Source organism: Mytilus edulis, chromosome 2 (genome assembly GCF_963676685.1).
Source record: "Mytilus edulis chromosome 2, xbMytEdul2.2, whole genome shotgun sequence".
Classification (NCBI taxonomy): Eukaryota; Metazoa; Mollusca; class Bivalvia; order Mytilida; family Mytilidae; genus Mytilus; species Mytilus edulis.
Window position 1 is genome coordinate 73435273 of NC_092345.1, and position 27367 is coordinate 73462639.

Sequence of the window (27367 nt, forward strand, 5' to 3'; positions counted from 1 at the left end):
ATTCTCATCCACTTTTAATCAGAAATACTTGGGTACAGGATATTTTTAGCCAATTACTATGTACTATGATAAGTTGATAGTTTACTATCCACAGTGGTCAATGCAGATTATTAGTCATCACTTGCTAATCAAGTACACCTTCCAAATTACAATTTATATAACGAATTGGTGTACACATTTATTTACACACATTATTATCAACTACAATTTCCTTTTTTTTAATGTTCGTTGACTTTCATTTGAAAGAAAAGTATATGTCAAATATTAAAATTTAAAGAAGTACATGACCTGTATTAATGGTTTTTTTTTAAATATTCACTTCCCGTTGACGTACGTTTTTCCTGTTGAATTTTTTTTTAGAAGTTGTAAATTGAGGAGATTAAGTGCAGAAGAAGAGAACGTTTGAAATGATACTTAATAAAGTATGATGCAATCCCAGTTATCAACTTTAACAGAGACACGTTCTGATTAACATTTTGAGTTCATTTTTTTCTGAAATTACGACAAAATCTATATAAATTAATACCCACGGAAATTAAATATTGTAAAACATTAAAAATCGAAAAGAAAAATCTATCTGATAACGACAAACAAAATCAATACAAATATCAAATAATAAAAGGTTCATTAAATTTTGCAAAGATAAGTATATCTGAAAATCAAAGTCATTGTCAAAACCATGAAAGAAAACTCAAATGAATCGTATGATAGGTAAAGATACGTATATATACGTGGTCTTATGACAGTGAAGTTTAGGCGGGAATCTCAATAATCACGTGATATATAAAAATCATGATTTCTTTCGTTTTCCATCATCTTAGAAATATTTGATATTGATAAAATTTATTATGAATGGATTTCATAGTTTAGGAATGCTTAGTTAAAATTTGAGTAACGCATTTAACAAAATTTATTGGTTAGCAATAACCGGTCCCGTTACGTGCGTACGTCGAGTTAGGTACGTATGTCATTTTATTGGAAATCTCTATTAATAAGTGTTATAAAAGCAACATAATATAGCATATCGATTTTTGAAAGCGATCCATTTTAACTACAGATGCGATGAATTATCACTGTTAGTGCAGTCATTTCTGATGTGGAATTTTCGAAGATGCGAGGAATTTTTATTGTAAAATTATGTGATAAATGCACTTGAAACAAATGAAAAAACTTAGTTGATGACTTTAGAATTTATGATAAATGCATTTTCAAATTGAAATACAAACTCCTCATTCATTCTTTATCAAATATATAGCTTTTCAAACTTGTAACAAAAACGCTTCTCAAAATGTCATATTGTATTCTTCAAATTACGTTTTTCCTTGATTTGAAAAAAAAAATTAAAAGATATTTCTGTATTTTTTTGAAGTCAAAGATTGATATTGCGGAGTTTAAGTGCAGTCTGTGTAAAATAGAGACGAGTTTATTTGAGGACGTTATCTTTCACGCAATAAATACACTTGTGAACAGAGAAATATGCATCTTGAAACGCAATGGTGACAGAAAAGCTTATAAAAGATTAACTTTCCCCAGTTGTACCCTCAACTGCTTCAATTTCCATATTCTGAAAAAGACAGTTTTGGTAGAACAAATGTTCTTGACTCGATTGTTGCTTGTATGATTTTAACTGTATAAGGTGAAACGGTATGTGACATAAATTATCCACAGTCATTATAACATGAAATGTAAGGTGTGGGCGAACTTTTTTGTTTGCGTTGGTACGTGAAGTAGAGCACCTTGATACAAAAAAAATATCCGTAATGAACAGCTCGATACCAGAGGAGGATTTAGGGGGACAGGGGGTTGCCCCCGTTTGGAAAACATTTGGTTACTTTTATATAGAATCACTGGAGCGGGCCCCCTCTTAGGTAGTCATTGGACACCTTATAAAAATTTCTAGATCCGCGAGTGGATACTACCACAGAGGTCAAACAATGCACATTTGGGTAATTGTACACAACATGCATGCTACAATTCATGTTTGATGATCTTAGACCCTTTGGACCTCTATGTGGGCTATTTCGGTAACTTGGTAAAAATCCCCAAACTGGATACAAGGTTAGATTCAGCATGTCAAAGAACCCCAAATATCCATAAGGTCTTTCGTCTATAAAAATGCATGCATGGGATACATTTGTTATTGAAGGCATGACTGTAACAATAGGATGAGATAAAAAAAATATCTTATTCTGGGGTCTCATTGGGAGGGGGGGGGGGGTCTGATCCCTGATCCCGCTTACTGCTTTATCAGATTCCCGTATCCCGCTTATACTATGCAGTTCTCATTTTTTTTTAATTTTCCGTGTCCCGCTATACTTTATTTCTCGTTTTCACGACACAATCATTTGACTATCACGTGTCACGCTTACAAAAAAATCGGCAATTCCGCGTCACGCTTATACCCCAACGCGACCGACTATTCTACTCTTTTCTGACTCATATTAAGCCCATTATAAATATATTAAAAAAGTGTGTTTTTTATCCCTTTTTATCCCGTCTCGTTTCGGGTTGAGCCACAGATAGATAAGATGTCATATGTGACAATGAGACAACTCTCAAAACGAGTCACAATTTATAAAAGTATACCTTTATACGTCAAAATACGGTCTTCAACATGGAGTCTTGGCTCACACCGAACAGCAAGTTATAAAGGGCCCCAGTGTAAAACCTTTTAAACGGGAAAACCAACGATTCAATCTTTATCAAGATGTACGTAATTAGTGGTGAAGTGTCATGGAAATGGATAAAAAAAACCAAGGATATGGAAATGGATAAAAAAAAACAAGGATAAAGATCCCTATACGATTCATAAGAAATTTTAAAAATGGAATACATTTGAAATAAATGTTATTTCTATTGAATTTATTTAGAGTGTTTTAAAACCAAACGTTCCTCCGTAAGTTAAATTTGATCAAATCCGTCTCTTACTTTATCTGTTGTTTGAGCAAGTCGGCTAAATTAAGGCTTTACAGCTAATGTCCTAATGCATGTAAAGCAAAACTTTGGTTGACTTGATTGCTTAGTTTGTGTAATTGTTTATACAAACTTTGTAAATAAGATTGACATCTTTAAACAATATGTATCGGCATAGTTTAACCTGTATTTATATAATTATTATATTTGAATTTGAAATTGGGTGTTATCATAATGATTGTACAAAAAAACCCAAAGCAAGCACGCTAACTAAAGTCTTGCTTTATGCTTAAAAAAATATATACCATAGAGTGAAAATGCGCCGCATATACAATACTAATGAATCGCTCTACAGAGAAAATGAAAGAATAGTATCATTATTCGACAGTAAACATGACTCGTATAAAGAAAGCATCATAGTGGAATTCAGTTCAATATGAAGAAACTGAATGACAAAACCTATTCTACGTTATACAACTTTAATAATTGTGTTGAAATGAATATTTTTTCTGCAACAACATCTTACCTGTTAGTTATAAAACACCTGCACGATCTGTTCGTGAAATGTCCTAAATATGCACCTATTTTGGTATATATTTCACAGCTATTTGGATTTAGGCGCGAAAATAAACCCGTTCGCATCTCTTACTTTGTTTTATTAGTATTATGTGTTTCTTAACATATACTTTTTAACTAATTTTCTTCATTTTCTTCAAAAATAAAAAAAAAGTCGTCTGTTTATTTATCGTTCTACATCAAAAATTTCTGGCATATACAGTGAAAATGATATTTTAGGATCCGCACTTTACATACACTGATTTGTACAAGTTATCAGTGTGTGATGACCTGTTGAACAAATTAAAAGGATGATACAAGCACACAGTATTTTGCTTCACACATTTCTGTCAAATTTATACAACTTCATGATACAGTCTAATAATAAGCATTGATACAAACACATTATAAGGCCATACAAAGATTTTGTATTGATATGAATATGGTATAAGGAAAAAAATAAATTTATAATTTAAACCATTCGGGTATCCTTATTTCCAGTTTGAAGACGAGGAGAATAGCACCAAATATTAGGTTGAAGTATATTTTTTTTAATTTAAAACATTTCACTGGTACATTTTATAAGATAAACCTGTATCACCTGTTGCAAGAAGGTAGATTTCAAAAAACTTATAACTTGTAAAAAAAAACCTGTACAAATTATAATTTGTACAAACTTACATCTTGTACACAACATATATAACCTCAATTTTCCAAAATATTTAGAAACACCAAATGAAAAAAAAATGATGCTTCGAAACACCCAGGATATATTTTTATGATTCAGATTCTTTTTACTGCAAAGAAATGTAGAATAAATTTCCTACAACTATCAAATTTAATGGTATATATTTTTCGACCCTTTTCCGTATGCAACCAAATGTGACGTACTATGATGATTTGGTGGAACTACACATTTGAAAAAAATGTTCTGTACCAATTTTTACTATGTCCCGAATACGCTCCCGTACCAACTTCTTATTTCTATATGAACACAAAATCACATTCATATATTTACGCATGAATTCGTTGACCCCGACATTCATATACTAACCAGGTTTTTGTCACCTTAATATTGATAATGTGATATTTAACTATTAAATGTCACTCAATTGGTATATTGATCGTCATAATATATGCATATATTTGACAAAAAAAAAACCAACCAAACAAATTGAAGTTTTTAGTCAGCAATATCTTTGAATTGGCCCGGTGAAAATGCATCGTCAATCGTCTAATGCTATCTCCCGGGAGACGGTAATAAAGCTTTGAAAGAGTTATTTAAGCAATAAATTTTCCTTTCCTTGTAAAGATAGAGGCGAAGTATTTGTTATTTTCTAATTTTAAAATCTTATGATATAAACTTAATTTTGGTTTTGCTGCAAAACTAATCTTTTACTGACATGTTTTCTGAGTGCTCCGTGACTAATATAAAATTAAGAAGATGTGGTATATATCCCAGCATTAAATTTTCAATCATTTTATTTTTGACATGTGAAGCCGTCACCATATATCAATGTTGATAGTTCTTCTTATATAATGAATGGTAATGAACGAAAATGACGCATTATCTCTGCATTAGAAAAGCCGTTTAACGTTGTTTTTTTTTATAAAAAGCCAGAATTTTCTTTGGGAAAAGCAAACAAATATTTCATATGGATTGTTTAACGGAACCAAATATTTCTACACTTAAAGCTGCAATATATTTTTTTTGGACAAATCTGTTATAAATAACGAGAAAGGGTAAGTATGCTATTTCCATATATATAATCAGTACTACATGTACGATTTATTTTTTTAGCATACCCCCCTCCCCCCTCCAACTATTGTAACGTATTGATAATACGTCCTATGTATGTCACATTGCATTTCTATATGACATATTTGATATTTAAAAGGCAATTGGGACATTTCACATGTACTTCTTTATTTTTCCCATGAAAGTCCTATATTGACTTCATTGTTTTTACATACAGAAATAAATTAATTCCTTGCAGAGACTGTAGGTTTCTCCTTAAATATCATTCTTGTTTTACCTATTGTAGCTTGAAAACTCATACATCATAGTACAAAAACAGACTAATTGCGGGAAAGTATACATTACTAAGACAGCGGCTATCATGGGCTATTCTTCCTGTTAGCCAAGAAATATTGTAACATTTCTATTCTATTGGCCATCCGGATCACGATTTGAAAAGTCGTGAATAAATATGAGTCGCATACAACTTAATCTTAAAAATATATGCATATTTCAAGCAACTGTAAATCATTTAGTTTTTGTAACTAGTCAGTGTCCTCTTTAATTGTAATTTGATTTCTGTAATTTTTCTAAAATCAAAATGGTGTAACCAACATTCCAATTATGATATTGGAGATAAATTTCCCTTCCCTGTGCTCAACTTGTTCAGTACATATCATGCTGTAATCACGGGGTGTTCCCGCTCGATTGGCATTGAACCTTTTTAAAAGTCGAAAATCATGCTCCATCTTACGAAAGCCATTAAGGACATAGTAAAAATAAAATTAGCATTGAACCTTTTTAAAGTAGAAATTTTGACATTTCAAATCTTAAAATTTCGACTTTAATCTTTCACATTGAAAATGTCGAAATTACAGTAAAAATTTCATGGGGTGTTACCGATCGATGTTTGTTATGTAATATACGTAATCTCTATCTCCCTTCTTTTCCACGTACCCATTTAAGTAGACAGTCACTAGAGCAATAAAAAATCAAACAAGAATTTTCTGCCCCCTCCCTTTTGTGAACTTTCGTTCATACTTGTGTGTATCTGTATAAATGATATTGGGATTATGTAAATCTTGACTATCACTCCGGGCTATCATTCACTGTGTAAATATTGTCTACATGCAATAATCATTCAGATAAAGAATCTATTTTTAAACAAACTGTATGGATGCACACTCGATGCCTATTATCGAACAGTTGAATGTTAATTTGTGAAAAGCCCCGTTTATTCTATCGTTTTTTTTTTTAACAAATCCGAAGGATACAAAAATACTCAACTAACGTCAATCAGTTTTAACCGCGAGACACATTAAATTATAACAAAACAATCACCAAAATTAATTTATACTCTTTATATTTTTTTTTAGGAAAAACAGTCATATGCGAAATTGTAGGTTTTCATACAAATTTAAATCCTTATTTTAAGACCAGAATTCATCAAAATCCATTTCATCACTGTCAGAATTGTGGCTTTTACGCATGTTTGAGATTTAGGAACGAGTATATCCATTGATAATGAATTATTATCGGTCTCAGCATGAAAGTAACAAAATTAAATATTACTTCAATGGTCTCTGTGGTCGTAATTTGACATCCATCTGGACATTAGATCCTCTCATTTAAACTGCCATTCTGTCTTATTAATGAGCTAATTTAAAGAAAATTTCTCTGATAACAGCTGTGGTGAATCTTGAACCAGTGAGACTGATTATATTGTATCTTTACACTACAATGTATGAGTTATCGATCTAATCAAAATATGATTATCATGTAATGTTTATCATTGTTATCTCTGCTCATATTAACTTTTGTCCAGATGTGTGTATGATCGACATCATTGCACATATACAAAAGAGGACGTTACAAGATTATTTGGAGGTAGAGTAACAAATATTGTTCCTTTTAAATAACATTTACACCTTTATAGGTTAAAAAACGTTAAAACACCTTTAAATTTCGCATAAAAAGCAAATGCAATTAATGTTTGTCAAATTTAGTCAAAAGGGACCAATACAATAAAATGTAACGACAAAGTTTTTGTTACCCACATCCCCTTTTATTTATCAAAACATTTAAAACATTATGGTATCTTTGTGAGGCAGAACAGAACATTTACAAACAGAAACTATACTGTGAAATATTCTGGTAATATATTTGTGTTGTTTATGTTTTGTTTATACCTTTACCTTGATATATTTGTTTTGTTTATTATTAGCTCGTATTAATACAAGCGAGGTAAAAGATACCGAAGGAACATTCAAACTCATTAGTCGAACACAAACTAACAACGCCTTGGCTAAAAACGAAACTATATAAAAAAAAACCAACAGTATACAAAACATAAGATAGTAAACTTGCGCACCCCCATTTTTAAAAATCTATCATAAAATTCTCAATACAATTAGCAGAAACACAGAACATTCAAAAGAATTGGCAAGTCAGTTTGCAACCATCGCAAAAATCTACATACCCTATAATACGCAAGCAGGGTAATTGAGAACGACGGGTATCCGCGCGAAATTAGACTTGTCGTCATCTCTGCAGCTGGGATTTTCAAGGTCTGCATAGGGCTGCTATATTACGTAATGTGCTAGTAGAGTAGTAGGAGTCGATCAAACTGGCGCTAGAATAAATTTGCTAACAAATTATGTTCACCAAAACTTTTTTTTGCCAAAATGCTTGCATGGAAATGGATTCAATTTAAAAAAAAAAAGACCCGGTATAATAAAACAATTATTAAAAAAAGCTCTATTCACTATTAAAGCTGATATGTTTTCCTCGTCATGAAACAATGTTGAAGCCGTTAAAAAGGGGTTAGTTGGTTTTTTGTGAAACAATATCAAGTTGAACAGACTGTCTGATATCTACCTACAACATAACCATACACATGGCTTTACACACAGATTTGTATGCCAATCAATAAATGGGAGAAGACGGTCTCATTACCTCCATTATATACTCCTTTTGTCGCTTAACAATTTTTATATGGTCAAATATCAAATTTTGTTTTTCCTCGCAAGCAGTGATATTTTGTTACTTTTGTCTTATTGATTAATAATATTACTTCCATCATGTCCATGGTACACTATAGGTCAAAGCCAAGTTGGAAGTTCAAAGTGTCTAGTGCAAGAAAAATCAATCTTGAGACATAAACATGTGTTTAGGGTTACTTAATTAGTTGTATCCAATATATCAGCATGTTCATAATATTAAAATTATATTGAAATAATTGTTCATAATTTAGAAAAAAAATATCTAGCGTAAGCTCGAATGGCTGTTTGTATACACAATGCTTATATGACAATACCATATCTGCATTTTCATAACCATATCTTAATTTCCATAACCATGGTTGATACATATAGATACAGTGGGTGCAAAATATGTACAGGAATGTGTCATTGAATCTATTTACAAACATGTGTATACAATACAGTGGTTTCAAAATAAAATAAATTTTAAACGGAGGACCCACATGTTTGTTTACTCATTTTATGAACTGACATATTATAATCTTAGGCCCGACTTTTTGTTTAATTTGCTCTTCCATTTTCTAAACTTTAATGTATTTACACGAATCAAATAGTATTTTTCGAGGTATGATTTTTTACTGGCGTTAAAAAAATGGACATTCTAGCAGATAATGAAATGTGTCTTCAATGCGTTATACAAAAGACATTTTCTGTTTTCTTATCATCACTATCCAACCTTCCTGTTTCTATTTGGAGTCTGGTGTGGGTTCTGTATTAACTTAAAACAATAATTTCGTGCAGATCTGAGATCTATAAATATTGTTCAAATGTAATTCTAACTTAAAATTCTGTAATTAACTGCTTTTGTAGACCCTTCGTATTGTGTATTTCAATTCTGTTTGAATTTATAATCGCAGAGCTCTGTAGTGCATTTTAAAACCAAATATCGTTTCACAAAACCTTGAGTAATCTAAATATTTGAAAAACCACATTCATCCAATATCTTATTAAACGCACTTGCAAAAAAATGTACATACATTATCAACAGTAAATAGTGGTTTGATAGAGTATATGCGATACACGATATCTTAAGTAGATACCAATTTACACCACTAATATACATTGTACTATCTTTAATTCAAGATCAATGTTCAAAGGACATCTACCAAGTTCCCTATATACAATATAAGTATGTGTTTATATTTTTTAGCTTCAGAAGAAGTTTACAGAAATTCAGATAGATTCCTACTCATTTATAATAACATTATCATGCCCCAAAGTTCACATCCATTCAGTGGTATGCGCTTCACAACTTTATCGAAAAGATCTAAGTGACACTGAATGAAAAGATTATGTATGCTGCCTGATTTTAAAACTTTAAACATATCTATTATGGTTTTTTCTGCTTGTTGCCTCTGTGCTTTTTTTTTTCTTTTTTTTTTTTAGAATTACCAATTATATAGGTTAGATAATACTTGGTCATGTTTTATGAATACTTAAAGCTTTTTAATGTTCATAAAGCATGACCAAGTATTGTCTGATCCAAATTAGAACACTTTCATACCTTCGAGTTACATAGAATGAAATTCAAAACAGTGTGGCTGTGGCCATTGATTGACACATTAAATTCATCCATTGACTGGGACAATTTACGTGAACGTTTGTCTGTAACGACCACTGTGCACGACGTACCTACGATATACATTTAAACTGTGGGGTCACCAAAGGTTTCTTAACGCCTTTAATTATAAAATAATTCGAAAAATTAATCAGGAATAACCTTTATGTTTTGATTTATATAATTGATATAAATAAAAACATCGTGTTATTTCTGATTAATTTTCCGAATTACTTTATTAAGGTGTTGAGAACCTTTGGTGACCCCATAGTTTAAGTGTCTTTAAAAAGTACATAGTGAGCAGTGGTCAATATTATATAAATCAACCGTCGTTGCACGGGACTCGTACCGTTGCCCGGTCTGATTGCATTGGTATCTGCATCGTTAGCGAGAGCCTTATCCCCACTGCTACCGGGGTTAACATTGTCAATTGGCAAATCAAGCCATTTAAACTGTACTTTATAAATGATTGAAATATATGAAATAAGTCATTAAAAATCTTGATAAAACTAAAGGGGGGTCTCAACACTTGCAGGTGCGTGTAGCTCACAGCTTAAGAATATGAGGAAAAGTAAATGTGTTTTATAAATCACAAGTCTACTACCAATAATTATGCACACTTTTTAGAATATAATTAAATGATTAGCAAAATATATATTGAATAATTGATGTTTTGTTTTTAATACTGACTTTATCAGCAATAATATCAAGCGAGCCCTTTTTGATATTTACTGTATCAGTATTAATAATATCAAGCGAGCCCACAAGGGCGGGTTGATGAAGTTAGTATTAAAATATTAACATGATTAAATGGCAGTTTACATTGCTAGTTGATTTTGTCTGTCGAAGAAGAATTACGAATTTGTCGGTATTACAAAAGAAATAACTGAAATCAGTCTGAAGGCTCAAAAATCTGAGTGAAAACGGGTTACTTTCGGAATTCTATGGTTATTTTACGACCCGGGTCTGTGATAACGGTGCGCCAATTGGTATTCCAATTGCGCCAACAAAATCTTTCATTTGCGCCAAAAAACATATTTCATTTGCGCCATCAATGATTTTTTTCAATTGCGCTAATTTCCCAGGTATTAAATAGTATAAAACATAGATTTTTTCAAAAAAGACTTTTAATAATAAAGTCATAAACCATGCAAGTAATGTTAAAACCTTTTAGTTTAAACATATTTATTTATAGTGGATTGGGAAACAAGTTTTGTAACTTATATTAATACCTTTTCACTTTGCGGGTGCGAGTGCTGTCTTGTAGCGGCATTAGCCTGCTCTTTTTCGAAATCTACAAGGGTGTCTTTAACGTGAAAGAGATATGGCTCTCTCTTAACACGGGTGAGCCATTTATCGTCCCCGTCCGACGGACTATCATCGTTTACTCAAGACCATACTCGCAAATGGTGTCAAGGGAGAGCCGAAAAGTCAGTCCCTGAAATTTGCATCCCAGATGGGAATCGAACCAGGAACCTTTGTGTTAGTAGTCCGATGCACTAACCACTACACCATGGCTCTCTGTTAAAACCTCGATAACACACAGTTCTGTTATAAATCAACTTTAAAACCTTGTTAAAAACAGTAATGTTATAAATCGACGTGATCATACATCTTAATAATACTTGAAAACATTAAAGAAAGAACTATACACTGGAGTAAATTATGAGACAGTTCTGAGCACTATACACTATAGTAATTTTATAAGTCTGTTCTTGCACAAAACTTAAGCTTGTAAGCGACGGTCATCTCGAAATTTCTCCTCTTAGTTACGTGCATACTATATTTCTCCAAAAGATAGTCAGTTTTGTCAAGATAAAATCTACAATAATCGATCTTCGATCCCGGCAACATTCGCAAAATCACATTATGCATAGCTATTTCAATAGACTGTGGTTTGAGTACACGATTTCTCTGTTTACAAAGTTGTAATATAGAGTTCCACATGTTTGTGTAGCATTCTTCACTTTTTACAAGATGCAATTGCATATATTAGTGGCACGTAGTTTTTACTTGTGCATCCATGTAGTGTTTACATTCGAAAAAGACCATTTACAAATACATCTTGCACATTATTAGAAACTGAGACACTCAAGATAAGCTGTCCAAGAAAAAAATGACAATTCCCCCTTCAACTTCATTTATCATCTTATTTAACTTTTTCATTATAAATTACCAGTATTTACATGTAAAATGGCGCACACAATTTTTGTATTTTTTTCTTCATTTTTGTTTTTTTAAGCGCAAATAAAATATAACCTTGTGGCGCAAACGAGAGATTGGATTTTAAAAAAATTGGTGCAAATGCTATGCGCCCATTGACAAGTATGGTGCTGACATGGAAAGCCATGTACCATGTCAAGTAGAAGGTAAAATACTGATTTTCCATTGGACGAGAATGTGTGATATGTTCTAACTGTCAATAGTACTGTGTCGTCTGCTTTAAGGATAACAGATATATAAGTAAACTCAACATAGATTTGGTATGTCAATCATTTCATCCATTCTCTATTCTACTTATTGATGTTCATCGATAAAATGTTCGTATGAAGAACCAATCAATCAAAAAAGGAGTTATTTTAGCAATCAAGTCTCAACATAAAGATTAAAGCAATCCAAATCTAGTTATTTGTAAATTTTGAAATTTAATGATATGCACTACATTTTGGCTAACATACAAAGCCTATCGTAAATAATGCATCGACAAGTATTATAAATGTAATTTGCTACAAACTACATTGTACATGTTTTGATTGACAGATGTTCTTTAAACTCCGTTACTAACTTAAAAATAAGGAGATGTGTTATGTATCCTTGCGTTAAATTTTATTTTTAACTGATGTATGTGTTTGATACATGGTTTATATGTGACATGTGAAGCCGTTTCCCTATATCGATCTTGATATTTCATCTAATTTCATGAATGGTAAAGTACAAGCCTTACTCGTTTTATCTGTAATCGACAGGATGATTAGTGTGTTCAATGGCTTCTTGTGTGTGCTACATTAGGAATAAGAAATATCGCAGTGCCATCATTTTTATAAAAAGCTAGGAAGCCCTTATTGATAGCAAAAAATATTTTCATATGGATTGTTTAACGAAAGCAATATATCACTGGATTGTCTAAGGAAAGCAATATTTTATATGGACTGTTTAACGAGGGCAAACGGTCCTTGGCTAAATACTGTAATACATTTTTGGACAAATTTCGTATTAAATTTTATTACGAAAAAAGGTAAATACTATATATTTTTTTAGCTAATATATATGCAATTATCGTTTTAGTTCATGCCTTTGTCTTTGGAAATCTGTTGGAAAATTGTCACATTGGCAATCATAACACATACTTATTTTATTTTTCATTTTTAACCAAATAAAAAAGCCTGAACAGGTTACAATGTTTTTTCAACTTTGTTTAAATATTGACACATATAAGTTTATATAATATATATATAGACAATTTCCTGTTTGTGTCAAGTATCGCAAATACAAAGGTTATCAGTGATTATCTGAATGAGGAACAAGTTTTGAAAATGATATTTTGAAATTTTGATAGATTATAAACCCATTTCTTTCAAACACAAATTAAATTCATAAAAAGGCTTAGTATGAAATGTGTATGGTTCAGATATCTCGCATTGGAAAGCTTTATGCAAAATACAGTTTTTAAACAGAGCCCTGTATTGCTTCAACTGGCTTTTGACGTACGCGTAATTTCAGATCTTATCCTGGTTATAGTGTTCTAAGAATGGACAGTAACTTTGCCTTACACCAGACAAATAGACATGATTTCCTACATATTTACACAGTTATCATTACTCATGAACATACATCCTGTCGGTATGTTAACTTACATATTGGCATCGTGCAAGTTCATGCGTTCCTCAAACTGTAATGGCATCTGTATGCTAAATCCGTTGGATGTGTACAGATTGATTCTTTAGTGTAGGAGAGCTAGCATGATTTATTTATTATTCTAATATGACGTGCTTCTTTCGCTTTGTGAACAAGCCCATGCTTTAAAATCCAATAAAATGTGTTTGCACATGCGTATATTGATTACTGCAGAATAATGAATTTTATCAAATTGGCATGCATTTGATATATTTCATTGACTTAAAACACTTCCAAACTCTTAAATGATGCATATGTGGTTACTTATTCATTTATTATGACTGCAATGTGTTGCATTCCGAAATTGACATATATGACCTAGATACTTTATGTTGGCTGTTCAAACTCCTCCCTCTGAAAAATCACAGTGCCAGTCGTTTGCTTCATTACAAACAAACAAGGGATGTTCATGGAACAGCCTACACAAACGATCTACACTTATACACATCGGACATAAAAATTACCTTAATTGTCCTAATCAGAATAGAAATAATTGATACACACTATACTTTATTGTAGTTTTAACATGGGCAGGCATTATATTTGTGTTATTTTAGCCCTCACTACCGCTCGGGCAAAAATAATCACGAATATAATGCCTACCCATATTAAAACTACAATAAAGTATAGGTTGCATCAATTATTTCTTAAGTTTGCACTGGCTTACATCCACTTCATTTATACTTTGGTGGATAGTTTTTGCATTGGCAATCATGCCACATATCCTTATTTTAATATTAAAACTAGCTTTCAGAAACAGTACTATTATATCTGTCCTATGTCTATTGTTTCCATATTATTTTGTTATTGGTGCTTCGTTCAGATCTTAAAGGTTAATCGGTTATCAACGATTTATTTAGTTTTTTCCTTATATGTTATTTGTTACACCACTGTACCCTCACAAACATGTATAACACTTGCATTCTTCATTTTGCTTTCCAAGGTCTATAAACGGTGCATGGGCGTTGCATAAGATAAACAAAAATCATGTACTTGTCGTACACATTTATATTTGTTTATTTTCAACTTCTGATTATAACTTAACATAATATTATTTTGCGTAATGTATGTATAAATCAATAAGAGGACGAACCCGCCTTGAGTCTCATGAACCTACCACCTATCTTTTTTGTATGCAGGATTGTATAAACTTCTCAATACAATAAGCAGAAATACTGAGCATACAAAATAATTCAGAGTTCAAGCATGAGAAAGAAAGCTTGAAACCTTATTTTAGGAAAGAACATACCTATCCGACAATAACTGCTATAAGAAGTCCCTCGAATGACAAATTTTACCATTTTTTTTCATGATTGTCTATCATTTGGAATCCAATATAGATCAAGAAAAACTTTAAAAAACTATAATACTAAGATAAATAGAAACATCATCTGGAATCAAATATATATACAGATCTTTAAAAAATATAATAAATAGATAGAAACTTAAATAAGCAGCAAGACAAGTTCTTCAATAAGAAAATTTAAGGTTATCCTCTGACGATATATTGATGCATGGGGAGGGGTCATTCGTTCGTTCTTTCGTTTGTTTGCCATTCTGTCCCGTTTTTGTGTAACTGCTCCCGAAATGCTCTCAAGAATTTTGTGAACCTTTCATAGAAACTTGTGTTCCAGTGCGGTAAATTTGCCTCATCTACTTAATTTATGCATCCGAACGAGTTAACAAAGGCCCCACCCCTACGCGGGTTTTCAGTGTGCACCACATTTTTGATGTTAACAGAAAAAATATAATAGTCATTCCTTAAATAATCTCATTGCAATTTATATACAAGCTTTTATTAATGCATTCTGATTTTTTTATCACAATGAAATAATGTATGAAGTACAATTAAATCGTCCATGTTACACATGGCAAATTCTTAAAAAAAAGATATCAGATTCATTATTAGATAACTTATATATTGCATAGTGTTCTCCATTACAAATCATATGATAATATACAAAAAAACATTTCAAAGTTCAACATGTAAATATGTATATATATAATAATATAATTGTAACCAAATTTTTAAGAATCGTAAAAAAAAATATCTAGTCCTTCAGGTGATATACATGTATGTCGGGATGATCATGTGACATGTGTAATAATGAAAGCTACAAACACATTATCCTGGTATCCTGACCCAATCTAATACTACTGGCGAGTAGTAGGCAAGGATTCCAGGCTACACACACATACATTGATCAATAGTATCATAAGATAAACGGTAGGATGCAATAAATAAATTATTCATCAATGTTCCATCAATGTTTAAAATCACACTTATCCCAATTACGCAGTCTTCTTTTTTTACAATCTTGAAAATAAATGCGTTGGTATACAAATATACATTGTAATAATTACTACTCTTCATGTGTCTTTTAATTGGAATAAAAAATGTCCAATCTGATTTTATCTTATATTGATGACGCGCTGTCAATTTAGCTCTTAAAAATGATAAATTTATCCAAATTGCATCCTTACGGTCATCTACATTAAAGTTCTATTTGAAAAGACAAATGTAACTAGTAGCTATAAAGAATCGTTTAATGTACTTTCATGCTGGTAAAAGTTTTTTTTATTATTAAAATCTTCGCAAAAGGCAACATTAGAATTGGCAAGAGGTTAAAGAATAAATATCCTGAACGGTGTGGTGTGTCCGTTTTTTCTTTCTCCAGTACATTTCATGCATAAAATAATTATCATGCCTCAATTTTGACAAATGCTGACAAGCTTTCAGCACTTGTTTGTTGATTTGAACACATGTTCTATGCTATTATGACTCATAAGTGAGGTATTCTACTATATTACCCTTTTTTGGTGATGTTCATTTTAAAATAAACATGAAGCCTAAATATATAAACGTAAAATGATCTGAAGCGAAAGTGAAAAATTCATACGAGAAAACAACCGGCCTAAGTTATGAACAAAACAGTAAACGAACAAATATGATATACTGCAGCAGATCAGCACAATTGAGTTACAGGCTCCTGACTTGGGACAGCTAGGCACATTAAGAATGCGGCGTGGTTATACATGATTGCGGACGCGTCCACCCTTGTATACGTGTTCAAGACAAAACAGACAACCCGAACACGCATGAACGTGAAAAGGTGTTTCCGACTGACTTTCTCTATTTTTATGAATATAAATTTTTTAATTAGTAGATTTTTTTCCATCTTTCTGTTGAATGATATTCTTTTGAATTTAAAAGACTCAAATCTATTTGCGCCTTAGTTTTGTGAAAATCATCTTCGCTAGCCAAGGGTTACGATCCACTCCCGTTCTCTTCATGAAGAGAACGAGAGTGGATCGTAATCCTTGGTTAGCGAAGATGTGTGAAAATGTGTCTTTTAATGAATTCAAAAGTATACAAATATCTCGAAGCTCCGCAAAAATCGTAAATCATGCACCTACATTAAAAAAAAACATATACAAGTAATGGATACAGATGTCAACAATTTAAAAATTATATCAATATTTTTAACGTCTCTTAAAACGTGGTCCATTTCTATATAGTTAAGTTTCAACTAGATATAAGCCTGGTGAAGAGTTTAAAACACTGTGCGGGACAAATTTGTCTTTCCAAAATGTGCAAATCTGACTTTGTTGTTTTACAAGATAACAAAAATAATTTTTGACCAAGTGATATAGATAATTTAAAAAATGATATTTCCCCATATGTCCCAACATTTCACTATTACCGCCACAGCTGATTAAAAGTACATTTACCATGGAAAATAAAAAAATTCCCATAAGAATATTAGAAGTTCCCATGGGTAAACTTTAAAGTTCCTATCGGAAAAAGTATTTTTACCATTGGAATTTCAAGTGTGTAGACATACCATATGATTTTTTACTAGTATACAAAATACAAGACCCACAACTTAAGCCACTTTAAAGGGGCACTAGCTTCGATATATATAAAAAAATATCTAAAGTAAGATTTTTTTTGTTCAATCAATAATGAAAGTGAAATAGTGAAATAATAATTCGCTTTTAGCAGCAAAAATGGTTCAATTTTGTCAAATTAAGCTAAGAAACATTGATAATTAATTATCCACTTGCAAGTGAATAATTCGACCTCATTAAATCCGTATTCATGTGAACTTCAATTTAACCTCCTACATGTAGCTAGAGATTGACAACACATGCATTGTGCGTTTACTGGTTATTTAAAGGAAAAGAATGTCAACAATGAAAGTGAAACAAAGGTAAATCATTTGATAACTGATTCGATCGACATAAAATCATATACCTGTACAATGAGAATGCAACAAGAGTATAAATCCACATAACGGGAAATTATATCAAAGTTATCAATTTTTACAATTATACCATGGTTTTGTTGTAGATGGTCTTCGAAAAGAAAAGGAAAGAGACATGGCGTTGGCCTCTTGAATTTTTTGACACAAGAACAACTGAGTCAGTGCGGGGCCACTAAGCTAAACTGCCTACTTTGCACCAGCCGATTTAAATGAATACCTAGGGTGGGAATCGAACCCACGCACACCAACTCCGTTGTCCTATATTTTAAAATAAGAAAACATTCCCTGTCAAAGCTACCAAACGAATAGTTTAAAAATTATATATCATATATATTAAATTACTTGAAAATATAAGCTGATTTATATACCTTAATTGTATCCTCACAGGCCCACTGTACAGCTACGTGCTTAGATTTAAATTTGCAGTGGCTTTTTTTTAAAAGAGGGATGACAAAGCGGGCACGCACCTTTAAAGGAGCTTCATATATGATAATTGAATACAATTAGACTTTTTATAACAATATACAAGTCATGTTGGACCGTTAAAACTTGATAGCAAATCCCATTAAATGAGCGTCTACAACATTCTTGGTTATATTTGCCACAAAATAGCCCTTTTGTATTAAATGCAATGAAACAATAAAAAAAAAGCTTTGCACAAAGTTTCTCCTTGGTATATGTACAAAATGGCCCATCTCTATTATTATCTTTTTTTGATACTTTTGCAGTTTGAAAATTTTGCAATTCACATGCCTGCAGAAGAGGTCATAAACCTGAATAGCTCTGGTGAAATTAATTTCCTCGTTTTTAATAAAAACAATTTAACATTTCGACCGTTGAGATAAAAATAAACAACAACAAAACTAATCCTAAATCTGGGATTCCAGAGAGCTCCCAAATATCAGAAAATCTGTGACTTATCTTGCATCCATTTCCAGAAAATCTAATTTCTTCACCATATTTGTCTAGATATGTAACATTATCCACCACCAATGTAAATGGGCATCCTTCGTTGTCGAAAATTCAGATTTAGCTGATATTCCCGCGGTTTCAGAATCTCGTGCTTATTTAAGAAAGTACGCGGAGCTATGTGTGTAAGGCCCGAAAAGGGTTATTTAAGTTAACAAAGTTTAACAGTAAAAGATACTATAGGTTAAAACAGATATTTCATATTCTTGGATAGTTTTGTGGTGTTTCGTGAATTATACCATAGTTTTTGTTGAAACCCCCCGTTAACCTCACTCGACCTTCGGTCTCGTAAGGTTAAGGACGGGACTTTCAACAAAAGCTATCATGGTATAATTTACGAAACACCTCAAAGCTATCCAAAAGATATGAAATATCTATAATTTATACGTGTAAAAACGATGAGAAACATATATTCTTAATCTATAAAATAAAATTAAACAGACCTATAAAATCCAATTGCTCGAGTTGGTTTAATCTATTTATATCTTTATTTAGGTTTTAATTACATCGCTTATATGGTCATCTGAAGTCAACTCGATAGTTAATTAGATGGCGTCTGGACTAAAATACACACCAACCTACTTATTATCGGCCTCATGCTCTGTAACTTGCTTATTTTAGACTTTTGATAGTTTGGATAAATGTTTTACATTGTTATAAATCCAAAATGAGAATTTGAGTCAAATCGGTGACTATGAATTTGACAGCTATTGTCCCTTTAACATGCTGACATAATATATTCATGTACAATATGTATACACGTGCGTATTTTACGGGTTCAGGTTGAATGAACATTCGATTATTAAAATCATTATGTAAGTGTGGCATATGTCGATAAAACATTTATTAACGTGAGCCATCTGTTTAGAAAGTTTTACAATTATTAAGCACTACAATTGTTAGAGACTTGTGCAACTTAGGAAAATGCATATTAAGAGCACTGAAGCTCAGGAATGACTGTTTTCAGTAAGTTGATATGAGTTCATTCAACATTTTAATTATTTCCCGTTATTATTCTGTATAGGCAGTTTATGTAGATGAATTACAAGAACAGACAATAGTAAATTGAAATCATATATTATTAGAATCTGTTGTATTATTTTAAAAACTCAACATTGACTATGTGACATGGATAAGTGATTTCTGTGACTCAGTTTTTCTTGCATATACACATACATGTATCAAAGGTACAAGCTTGATACTTTTCACGTGAGGGTATATTGGATAGGGACAGAAATTAACATTGCAACAAGCCACCTACGGGCCCCTAAAATGTTGTTGCAAGGATTATAAGCGTGCAAATAGCTTGGCACCCTCTTTACACGAGGCATCATTTATCGTCCCCATTCTGACCGGACGTGCCGGGGCTGCAAACTTGTACATCCCACATAGCCAAACGGACGCCCCACTTTGGCAATCGTTTTACTGCTGGTCAGAAGACCAAGTGACCATAATGACGAAAAACAAAATAGTAATGCTTGTAACACAAACTATAATAAACAAAAAAGTAAATGCAGTATAATATTGTTGTAATATGGACTGGCGTGAAGTGTAAGCATGTAAGAATTCTGTAACCTACTTATTTTAGACGTTTGATAGTTTGGATAAATGTTTTACAGTGTTATAAATCCAAAATGAGAATTTGAGTCAAATCGGTGACTATGAATTTGACAGCTATTGTCCCTTTAACATGCTGACATAATATATTCATGTACAATATGTATACACGTGCGTATTTTACGGGTTCAGGTTGAATGAACATTCGATTATTAAGGTTCATGTGGACCCTATGGCTAAAATGGCCGTATTTTCACCTCAAAATTTTCTCTGAGTACAGGCAAACCTGTGCATCTGGAAAAGTTTTAAGGCATAGCATGCCCTAGATAAATAGAATTCAAATGCGTTGTATGATTTAGAAAATTCATAACTTAACTGGATTTTGCCGTACACTTTTTTTCGTCTCTGCAGAAGATGATAAAATTAACAAACAGTTGAGTTTACCTTGATATGGTCCACTCGGGTACACAGTTTAAATAACTAATTATTGTCAGGTATCTATTGTCCATCTAATGTCCATGTCAATTAAAAATGCACACTTTAATTTTTACCTGTGGGGAAGTTCTCAAACCTGTTTCCCAACTTAGTTTATTTTGGCACCTTCTGGAGGAATGAAAAAAAGTGCACGGCAAAATCCTGGTAAGTTGTTATTTTTCTAAAACATAAAACATATTTAAAATTCCTTTATCTAGGGCATGCTATGCCTGGAAAAATTTACAGATGCGCAGGTTTGTCTGTACTCAGAGTAAATTTTGAGGTGAAAATACGGCCATTTAAGACATAGGGTCCACATGAACCTTAAAATCATTATGTAAGTGTGGCACGTGTCGATAAAACATTTATTAACGTGAGCCATCTGTTTAGAAAGTTTTACAATTATTAAGCACTACAATTGTTAGAGACTTGTGCAACTTAGGAAAATGCATATTAAGAGCACTGAAGCTCAGGAATGACTGTTTTCAGTAAGTTGATATGAGTTCATTCAACATTTTAATTATTTCCCGTTATTAAATTCTGTATAGGCAGTTTATGTACATGAATTACAACAACAGACAATAGTAAATTGAAATCATATATTATTAGAATCTGTTGTATTATTTTAAAAACTCAACATTGACTATGTGACATGGATAAGTGATTTCTGTGACTCAGTTTTTCTTGCATATACACGTACATGTATCAAAGGTACAAGCTTGATACTTTTCACGTGAGGGTATATTGGATAGGGACAGAAATTAACATTGCAACAAGCCACCTACGGGCCCCTAAAATGTTGTTGCAAGGATTCTAAGCGTGCAAATAGCTTGGCAACCTCTTTACACGAGGCATCATTTATCGTCCCCATTCTGACCGGACGTGCCGGGGCTGCAAACTTGTACATCCCACATAGCCAAACGGACGCCCCACTTTGGCAATCGTTTTACTGCTGGTCAGAAGACCAAGTGACCATAATGACGAAAAACAAAATAGTAATGCTTGTAATACAAACTAAACAAACACGTAAATGCAGTATAATATTGTTGTAATATGGACTGGCGTGAAGTGTAAACATGTAAGAATTCAGAGTTTTAATTGTATATGAAATACTGGATCTTTGTGCAATTCTGATATCAGATTGAACCGATTTAAAAAAAAAATTATTTTAATACTGAAATGTCATCTTCGCTTGCCAAGGGTTACGATCCACTCCACTCTCTCCACCCTTGGCGGATTAAGAGAAAATTTCGGATCCACGAGGTAACAGTCGTAACTGGATGCATCCAATCAAAAAGCGCCTATTACATGATCACGTGTAAAAGTAGAAAATCATAGGTACTAGTAAACAATAGCCACGTGCAACAAGTCTATACCTTGCTCCCCCCTAAAAAACCAAAACACCATACGACGATATTTAGTGACAATTTGCATGTTCTTAATCAAATAATAAAAAATTCCTTTGTATGTTTCTTGCACAAATGTTGGAATGTCAACGTATATCTTCGTTTCCTGAATCAACAAGTTTGTAGACTCTACCGTGTTTTCACCTCCACAATAATGAGGGTTCCAATGCTATCATTGGTCAAAAAGACGGTATTCGGAATGGGAGTGACTTGAATCAACTGATAGATGGCGCAACATTGTTATCACAAATATTGGTTTAAGCTGCAACGGGTAGAGAGGAGCGGAGTAGATCGTAACCCTTTGGCAAGCGAAGATGCTGAAATGTATAAAGGTCCACACCTTGATCAGTCAGTATAGAAGCTCAATTGATATATCATATTTTTAAAATCAAAAACAATACTTCTCTAGCTTCATTGTGTATCGGGCACTCGAAAAAAATATGACTACAAACCTCAACAGCATGGTTACAGCTGCATGCTGGATTTAGTTTACTATCAACACGGTGCATATCTGCATTTAAAGAGCTTAGCATATTTCTGAACCATGAATGATATTAAGTTTTCTAGCACCACAACTAAAGCATAATTAAGGATGGCTTTTTTTTTTATTTCGGGAAGTCCGTATGTCGGGGTTTAAACTTCCATTCAATTGTAGTAGATGGGGGAAAATAGATGCTCTGTTTATACCTATACTATAACGCAGGGTACTATTGACATAGTTGTTACTATTTCGCAAATCATAATTAGATATTTGACCAATAAGTGGGAGTATTAAATCACAGAGATAACCAAGGAGAGTCTTAATTGTTATGTAAAGAGTATATTAACACATTGAGCTTTCTTGACTTTCTTCTGTCTACCATAGCAATTGACGGTCTGTTTTGAAACTTCTAGCTGCCCGGCTGACATACACGGGCAACCCAGGTATTCTTCCTGTTTTCAACTTAACATATTCTAATTTATTAGAATTTTATTAAATGTTAAGTCTATACGAGCAATGTCATTTCTATATAATGCATATCTCAATTTTTCAGGAACATTTGATCTTGTAATGTGCTTGCATCAATCAATCATTATGTGTTCTATATGTAAATGCAATTTCCTTAATTGTTTATACATTCTGTACATATTCCGTCTCGGGAGTTTCGCGTGTATACCTAGTGACGATTTTAACTTATTTTACACTGAATAATGTAAAGTGATATATGTATTCGTTCATATTCAATTCCTTCACCGAAAGTGTATTGCTATCAACGGCGGAAAATATTTTAGCGTATACAAACTATGATATTCAGAAAAAAAACTAGTCGGACGTTTTTGCACCAAAACAGTCATTTACCGAAAAGAGAAATTATCAATGCAATTTAGAGAATATTATTTATTCATTGTATAATAAGTATTTCTCTTAAAGTACCATGATAACAATATTGAAAAAGCAGAAATTCATAATTTAACGTTTTATTCTCCTAGAAAAGATATCACCATCGATTTTAAATTCTAAATATCAATCCTCTACCTTCACAGTTTCTTTTAAATAACTAGGATCATATGTAAACCTATTTTAACTAACTTTATGAAACAAGTTATTATAGTGGAATTAGTGTAGAGCGATTTCTTTTATGGATCCTCTAATACCAGTACTTTAAAGTCAGAATTAGCTAGCGATGTTCAATGTGCAAAAAGGAGCAAGTCAGGGCCGATCGTGCAAGGGCTGTATATATAGCCAGTCAAGGTCGTTACAAACTTTCATTTGTTGTGTTCTGTGTAAAATAGTTCATAACTTTTATATCTGGGACTATTTTACAATATAAAAAAATATTATGTCCAAGCTTCTAAATATCAATCCTCTACCTTCACAATTTCTTTTAAATAACTAGGATCATATGTAAACCTATTTTAACTAACTTTATGAAACAAGTTATTATAGTGGAATTAGTGTAGAGCGATTTCTTTTATGGATCCTCTAATACCAGTACTTTAAAGTCAGAATTAGCTAGCGATGTTCCATGTGCAAAAAGGAGCAAGTCAGGGCCGACCGTCCAAGGGCTGTATAGCCAGTCAAGGTCGTTACAAACTTTCATTTGTTGTGTTCTGTGTAAAATAGTTCATAACTTTTATATCTGGGACTATTTTACAATATAAAAAAATATTATGTCCAAGCTGTTATAAGATAACAAAAAGATTATCACGCAATAGAATAAAATGCAACAGTAACAACAAAAATCATAAAAACAAAATAGTAGAACCCCCCCCAAAAACGATTAAAATTGAAAACGAATCAGTGAATGGAATTGAACATTTTAAAACACACCATGAACCCATGCGACGAAGGACATCTTATATTTTGTTTGGCGCTTACCTTTATTGTACCATATTGAAAATGGATCTTTTCCATCTGAACATTTTGTTCTTAATTTGGCCATGTCACCAGAGTATGACAAGTAGTGGACGCGAGGTAAACATGTAACGGTATATCAAGATATCTCATCAATCTTTATCTCGATATTTTGAAAAATGTCGGTTTAAACAGATTTCATTACATACAAGGACGTATATTTTATATACGTCTTTGTTACTTATGATTCAATTTTAACAAACTGAATCATTCATGCAGCTATAAAATCCATGTTGCTGTTACGGAAATAAAAATTTGCTGATACATACATTTTTGTCAGATAATTTTAGATATTTGCCTTAAACTTTATTTATTTTTACACTGGAAATTTTTCCTTATGCAAATTTGTAACATAAAATATATGCGTATTTTTTGTCTTTTCACAGTAACCACATATACACGGATGGCTAGATTTGTTCTATCAAAAGTTTCGATTATAATGGGAACCACTGTATGTATCCTGATCGTTGTGATATATCATAGCAGGCAGGCTAACAGGCGAAAACACTATACATTAGAACAAAGTTTAAAAAATCCAGGAAACGAAAACGATATATCCTACTCACAAGCTCGGCAGGACAAAACTGTTTACGAAATATTTCCAATGGAACACGGCTTTTTCATTGAAATGGGTGCGTTCGATGGACAGCGTTGGTCTAATACGTTATGGCTAGAAAGGAAACATGGATGGACCGGGTTATTGATTGAAGCTGATCCAGATCTTTGTGATAAAATAGATAAGTTACATCGACAAGTTTGGCGACTTTGTGGTTGTATCTCAGAACAACAGAGTGCCACATTTATTCAAGGCTCTGCTCTTGGTGGCATTGCAGATCATTTAAATAAAAACCAAATAACTCAACTGAGCAAATGGTATTCGGTTACTGTACCATGTTATAAGCTTCAAAATGTGTTAGGTAAACTTAATATTAATCACATAAACTATTTCTCGCTTGATGTAGAAGGAGCAGAACTTATCGTTTTAGAGACAATTAAGGAATCATTAAAAACAGGCGATATTACTGTTGATATATGGACCATCGAATATAGAGTTTGGGACGGCAAGGAAATAGTTTATAAAGATTCAATGAAAAATCTTGTGGGACTCAGAAATTATTTTAAAGAAATAGGTGGCTATGTAGAGCATTCTCAGCTGTCCAACGACAAAAATTCCGGAGATGGATTATCGCTTGATGTTGTATTTGTTAACATTAGAACATGGTGTGACAAATATGGGAAATTGCCGAATGGGGGAGAATGTTCGTGAAAGGTTAACAAAACGTGTTAACAAAACGTAACACGGTGCTTATCAATTATAATATTTAAAATAATAGTGATGCTAAAAGTTTTAGTAATGAATGACAGGAAGTGATGGAAATTGCTGGTACTATATTTCATTGGTAATGCTGGTACTACATTTCAATGGTAATGCTGGTACTATATTACATTGGTAATGCTGGTACTATATTTCATTGGTAATGCTGGTACTATATTTCATTGGTAATGCCGGTACTTTATTTCATTGGTAAAAGAACGTTTTTCAATGTAAATGACATGGACTACGAGAATGACACATAGACTGCTTTATTATTATAATGTAATGAACATCACAAATGGAAGTCCTCAGACAAATGTATGACATATACATACGTTTTCTGGTACTCCAGTTTTGTTCAACTGACAATAAAGTTTTTCATGATGCTTCTCAATTAGACTAAGTATTAATATATTGAAAAAAAAAATAGTGATGCTCAAGTTTGTTATTGATCGGTGTCCTTCCTCGAATCCACTTTTAAATGATAATAAAGCGATGTCATTTCTCTCCAAACATGAATGTTGAACTTTATACTAACAGAATTAAAAATGTCTTTTGCGTTTAAATTCAATACTTCTAAATTATATATATATATATAGTACAAATCCAAGGTAAATTAAGAATTATTCCTGGATGGGTTCACGTATATTCCGATGAAAATTGTAGGTAACAGCTGGTTTCGTAGCTACCTTAATCTTCCACTTGTATGACAGTTCATCATAGTTCCGTTAAATTGACAAAATTGGGTCAACAACCCAAAAGAGATGATAGATTAATGGAACCATTATTGGGACCATACATCAGAAACATTCAGCACAAGGGAATGAGATATTGAAACAAACAAACAATTAAATCTGACAAAGACGCCAACAAAAAAGTTGTTTGAAGTTGATGATACAGTATAAAAATAGTATGCACTTTCTCAATAAAGTACAATATGAAGACAACATAAAGACAAAGGTAAACACAATGAAAACAAATTTTTGAATCGCACCCTGCGAACCACCCTCACAAAGTACACCAAAAGCAAAAAAAAACAAAAAAACCAACAAAAACGAAAGCTGGATGTATAAATACCGAGTCACATCAAGAGTCGCACGACTAAAAGGAGCATACTACCGCAAAGACAAATGAAGGGAAAAACTGTCAAGTAAATTACCGCAAAGACAAATGAAGGGAAAAACTGTCAAGTAAATAACAAGATACAGTAGACACTGAATAGTTATCTATAAGGTCTTTGTACTTTCTGGTGAACATTCTGAGAATGAAGGGAGCACGTATATC

At 32.4% G+C, this 27367-nt stretch overlaps 1 protein-coding gene across 2 annotated transcripts; it reads left to right on the top strand.

Moving 5' to 3' along the window:
* The first annotated feature begins 12560 nt into the window (after positions 1-12560).
* Positions 12561-26649, top strand: LOC139512897 (uncharacterized). Of its 2 annotated transcripts, none has more exons than XM_071300852.1 (2): positions 12561-13040; positions 25155-26649. In XM_071300852.1, exons 1-2 carry the CDS (start codon positions 12950-12952, stop codon positions 26033-26035), a joined length of 972 nt encoding a protein of 323 aa, XP_071156953.1. In that variant the 5' UTR covers positions 12561-12949; the 3' UTR covers positions 26036-26649. The 2 variants fall into 2 exon arrangements, with proteins under 2 accessions (XP_071156953.1, XP_071156954.1); XM_071300853.1 differs by lacking the exon at positions 12561-13040 and adding an exon at positions 21330-21455.
* Positions 26650-27367: the final 718 nt, after the last annotated feature.